Genomic DNA, 5742 nt, shown 5'->3' with positions numbered 1-5742 from the left:
ATTAGATTATTTATAAAACAAAGTCTACATTCCCTTGGGAGAATGAGGAGACCAGCATATGTTGGAAAGCTGCTCTCTAGGATTTGCAGAATTTTGTGTTTTAGTAAATCTGCTGGGTAAAAGAAAGGAGGGAGAGCCGCGCTGAGTTAATACTTTGGAGTCAAATGACATGGATTCAAATCCTGTCCCTATGATGTGTGATCTTGGGTAAATTACTTACTATCTTCAAGCCTCAGTTTCCCAATCTGGAAAAGGGCATAATAATACCCGCCTCATAGGATTGTAAGATAACATATATAATGTACTTGGGAACCAATAGGTTTTCTGTTTTTTTCTTGGTTGATGGCCAGTACAGGGATCCAAACCCTTGACCTTGGTGTTATAACACTGTGCTCTAACCAACTGATCTAACTGTCCAGTCCAAGGAAACCAATAGGTTTTTTAATAAATGGTAGCACTTTTCATTTGTGACACTTTGACACCTTTAGAAAGTCTTAGGAAGTCTTCCACTAAAGGGATAGTGAACACATTCTACTTTAGAGAAGACTTCTTGAAAGCAATGACAGCTAAGCTGAGACCTGACATGAACAGCGTATTGCAGGCAGTGACAACAGAGTATAGTGTGGCAGGGCTGGAGTAGTCAGAGAGCAGGAGACAGCAATGAGGCTGGAGAGCCAGGGCAGCACCAGAGAATGGAATCTCTTATCTTTTCATGGTACTGCAAAGTATTAACTACCACTAAATTGCAGCCAACTTTGTTTCCATAATATAGCACATGCAAAGACCACTCCACACAACACTCAGAAAACTAAAGCAGCACCTTTATTTTATACATACAAACAGTATAAAATGTTTATTATGTAAGAGCTGTGTTTTGTTTACAATATATTATATTGCTTCAAGCCAATGCAAAAAGTTCATATGTTATATTCCCTATTTCATTGTGTTTACAATATATTATATTGTTTAAATGTCCCTACCACAGTGTAACTTTTCTTTTCCCCCAATATTGAGTTCTCTGGAATAATGGTAAGGTCAAAATATACTGTATTGCGTTATATTCCCTATTTCATTGTGTTTACAATATATTATATTGTTTAAATGTCACTACCACAGTGTAATTTTTCTTTTCCCCCAATATTGAGTTCTCTGGAATAATGGTAAGGTCAAAATATACTGTATTGAGAGTTCAAAATTCCGGGCAATTTGAAATGTGACAAACTTTTAAATATATGACAATAAAATTTGAAATGCTGTAACTTCAACACTCTTTACTGCTTCATTCAAACCCTTGTGATTTATGCATGTTTGCCCAATTTAACTTCTCTAATGTTCCCCAGCCCCTTGACACCATGAATGCATTGTACTTTTGAAAATACCTGCCAACTACACACTGAAAAGACAAAATTTTAACCTGATCAACTGACATAATATAAAATCTGTACCAAAGCACTGAAACAAGAAATCTATACCGTCATACTACAGACGTACTTAGAAAACTTAAAAGGCAGAGTAAATATCAGCTCAGTGATTTATAATGAAGCTAATAAAATTCAGACCAGTATTCTTAAGTGTAATGAACATTATTTGAACATTCAACACATGAAAGGTTAACAAAGGCTATGAACTTGGTGTAACTTAAAACGTTTCAGATGTCGGAGTTCACCAGATGTAATTGGATTCAGGTGGATCCTTAAGGCAGCAATTACATTGAACAAATCTGCCTCCATCTTCTTGTGCATCAGAATCAAGTTTGATATTCATTCATTCCTTGCGGTCTTTAAATGCAAACATGCTGTTAACTACTGAGAGAACAGAAAATTTTGTTCTTGAATGTGTTTCTTTGAGTTGTCAGTATGTAGGCTAGTCGCTCATGGAATGGTCAAAACACGAGCCAACAATGAGCTGGTGTAAAGCTACACAACTACGCCAGTTGTTGAGTAAGGCAAGTCATAACTAAAGCCAAAATTTTCATTATTTTAGTTATACTGAGTTTCCATTTGTATCGTCAGGGCTAGGGCTCAGACCCTTCAAATCCATTGTACAGACTGGGTCACAGACCCCTCACATGCCAGGCTGGGTCACAAGACCCTTCACATTCCAGGCTGGGTCACCAAACCCCTCACACGCAGGCTGGGTCACAGGACCCCTCACATGCCAGGCTGGGTCGCCAGACTTCTCACACGCAGGTCCATGCCAAGCAATTGGGAAAGGTCCTGGGAGCTGTTGGCAGGTGACACGAGTTCAGTCTGCAGAAGCAGCAGCAGCAGCAGTAGCAGCAGCAGCAGCAGTGGAGGTGGCCTCTCGGAGGGTCCCAGGGACACTGGCAGCAACACCTTGCAGCAGCAGTAGCGGCCTCCCCGTGGCCCCCTGGGGGCACCCTGGGGGCAGTAGGGCCCTGTGGATCAGAGCCACTTGTCCTTTATACTTAAGTCCATAACCCAAGACACCTGGGTGCACATGCTCAATTATGTTAGCAAATAGCCAAGGAACACCTGGGCGCATGTGCATATTTACATCAAATGCTCAGCAAGATTCTGAACATCTGAGGGGCCCTGAACATTTTCTTATATTTTCCCAACAGCTGGAGTAAATCCCTACCCTGCTATTCGCCCTGCCACTCATGAAGACCAACCCTCCCTGCTGGGTGCCCAGGACCTTCTGACGTGTTGCCCCACTGGGAGTCTGTTGGCAGAACTCTGTGCTTCACAGCTTCCTTTCTACCTCCTGCTAGTCAAAATAAACCTCATTCTTTTAGCTAATGTACAAAATGGCTGGGTGGCCTGTCCAGGAGAACACGTTTGCATTTTGATCAAGCACTGGGGCATCTTTCTGGCATGCAATGCCTTGATCTGAACGCGGTACTCTGATGACAGCAGCTCTTGGCAGCATGGCCTGCAAGTGGGGGTGCTACTGGGAGTCTGGCAGACCAGTCAGATGTGCTCGTCTCTGCAAGATGACCCCTTAACTTGCTTTCTTTTTGGAAGAGGGACCAGGTGTATCAGAGGGAACAGTGCTCCAATCTTATCACTCTTGGTGATCATTAGGCCAGGGTATGAGTCACAGAAGACCTTTGTGATTGAGTTCTATGATGCATGGTCTGACCTCAGGTCATCTCTAGCTCCTAGGACTTCTGGAAAATTACTTTGATTTTGGGATAAGCCTTGGAGTTTGTATGCAGTTGAGGGTGGTATCAAGGGTTTGGTTCACTCTTTTCCAAAATGGTTCCAGAAACGGTTAGTCTCCTATAGATCTTTCAGTCCAAAGAAGGTTTCTCTATAAGTAGTCCTAGAAGGGATACCATTCAAACATTGCCACTGTGTGAAGAGCTATTTTCCAGATCAGCTGCACTTTGTATTAAACTGTGCCCATGTGAAGTCAATTCAATCAACCATCTACTCAATTCAGTGGGTGAAAAAAAATCAATCAATGGCTTAGTGTAGCCTACCGTAAAATAAACAAATATGTACACCCACATATAAATGTATTATATATACATCAGAATAATATGAAAACTGTAAAACATGCACAGAAATTAGAAATTAAGATTGCGATAAATATATATATTAAATATATATTTATATATAAATAAAATAACATAAAATGTAAAAAATATTTTAAAACTAATATTTTCCCTCAGCACCCCAAATAATAATTTCCACACTCACTGGGTTGCATGCATCACCCTTTGGAGACTTCCAATCTAGAAAAATATGGGATCTGTAAGTGATTTTTTCAATTTGTATCTATTATTTTGGAGACAGGATGTGATAGACAAAATCTGGACTTTTGTTACTGAAGAGTGTTGTATGACTGAAGCCTTCCTTTCCTCAAAGTAGAGTAGACAGTGGGCCTGTGCTTAGGAGACTGAGTTCTAGCTTCCGGACATACTAAAACTGTGTTATTTTGTTCACTTGCTAACCTGTACTCCACAAGGCAGGGCCTTTCTGTCTGTTTGCTGGTGTGTGCTCAATGCTTGGATTCATGCTTAGCACAGAGGAGACACCAATCAATACTAAATGGTTGAATTTAGCACATTTCATTCTGTCTATAAAATAGGCCAGTGGTTCATCTGTACAGCTAGTTCATTTTTGGCAGTCAGTAAATTTGAAAAAACACAACTCCTTTAAAACATCTCTCCCATAGAGGGGCTTCACAGACCTTTTCTTTTCCTCAGAACTCATTTAAAACTCACTGCAACCAATACAATTCAGAGATTTTAAAAAGCAAAACTCTTCACGTTTCATATTCAAAATACAGATAAATCTTGATTTATATAATCAGAGGCAAGTAGATACTGATTCTGCATTTGATTTAAAATCTTAATTTAAATTGTCATTTCTTTCATAGTTAACATACTGTATTACCAAATCGACCTGTATTACTAATTTACCCTAGGAAATATTTGTGGTAGTATTTTACAATGACACATTACTCTTGACACTATAAAGTTAGACTCTAAAGTCTAGAGCAGGAAAGGGGAGCTGGGGGCAGAGAAGATAAAGTTGCTTTCAATGAAATGGGAAGCAGGGCTGACTTATGGGTTCTCTGTTAGCTTCCAGAGCCAACAGCGGATGTGAAAGAGGCTGGCTCCCCAGACGGTCCCCCACTCACTTTTGTTGCAGTGTCTTCCGTGCCAACCTTCTTGACATTGGCATTTGTTGGGTTCATGGCAGGTTCCGTGTGCACCACAGCCAGGCTCGCAGACGGCTAGAATCAAAGGAGATAAAAAGAATGTTTCCCGATCTTTCATTTTTCAACAGAAATTACAAAGCTGTTTTCCTTCAGTTCTTTAGAATGTGTTAGTTTTGGCTTCGTCCCCTAATTTTTTTTTCTAAGTCAATCTCCAGCTATAAATTGGACTTTTTGAAAAAGTCCTGAGTAATCTTAAACGAAGCATGCTGTTTCTCATTCACAAAAGATGCTCTACAGGATTTTAAAACTGCTGGGCAATAGAAGTTTGTTTTCTTTAGGAAAACCACTAATAGTTAAAAACATCCAGTTGTGCGAGTGTGTAAATTTTTTTACATGCATGGATTTCATACAACACCGTTGATCTACATAAAGAAAACATGTATGTCAGTGAAGAAAGGTTAACTGTGATGCCTAGGCAGCATGCAGTAGGCATCTAATAAGAGATGACCGCTGGCTTAATTATCCTGTAACCCAGATTGATTAGGGGTATGGGGTACTTACGCTTTGAGCAGAGGTCTCCTTGGTAACCTTTGGAGCACTTACATTTGCTCTTACCAATGCATTTACCTCCATTTCTGCAGGGTTGTGGGCATTTGCCTGAAATCGAGAAGAATGCAAAAAAGCAAGGAACTCAGTACTTCATTCAGAGGTAATTACATTTTTCAAAAAAAATCACAAGGCTTTGAGAGGATAAGTGTTTTTAAATGACAGTTATTTTCAGTGATCTACTGTGGCTTTTATACTGTTTGAATTTTGTTTTTGGAACAGACAGGCTAATATTTTTACTTACAATTTTGTATATATATATATATCTTCTTCCACATTAAATGTGCTACAAAGATGCTGTATTTACATTACTTTTTTTATAAACAGCATAATGTTTTAACTGATCCATAAATGTAATTTAAGATATACCTTACTAAAAGTTAAGATATGAATGACCCTTTAAATGATCTTTTCTCTGACTCCTGATTTTTGAATGTCACCTTTTCTTTTTTTTTTTTTTCCTTTTTGTCTTTTTTCATGTCCGGCAACGGATCGCAACCC

General features: G+C 39.4%; 1 protein-coding gene across 1 annotated transcript in view; it reads right to left on the bottom strand.

The window, feature by feature from the left end:
- Nucleotides 1–4614: 4614 nt before the first annotated feature.
- WIF1 (WNT inhibitory factor 1) overlaps nucleotides 4615–5742 on the bottom strand; it is a gene marked incomplete at its 3' end in the record, with an annotated part of 67643 nt that continues 66515 nt past the window's right edge. Inside the window, exons 8-9 of the mRNA XM_008584460.1 lie at nucleotides 5197–5292; nucleotides 4615–4710 (exon numbers count right to left, since the gene is read on the bottom strand). Coding sequence (XP_008582682.1) covers nucleotides 4615–4710; nucleotides 5197–5292 — 192 coding nt within the window. The remainder of the gene's footprint in view (nucleotides 4711–5196; nucleotides 5293–5742) is intronic.

Source organism: Galeopterus variegatus, unplaced genomic scaffold, assembly GCF_000696425.1.
Source record: "Galeopterus variegatus unplaced genomic scaffold, G_variegatus-3.0.2 Scaffold3265, whole genome shotgun sequence".
Taxonomy (NCBI): domain Eukaryota; kingdom Metazoa; phylum Chordata; class Mammalia; order Dermoptera; family Cynocephalidae; genus Galeopterus; species Galeopterus variegatus.
The sequence above is the reverse complement of the archived record's forward strand: the minus strand, read 5'-3'. Positions and strand labels throughout refer to the sequence as shown.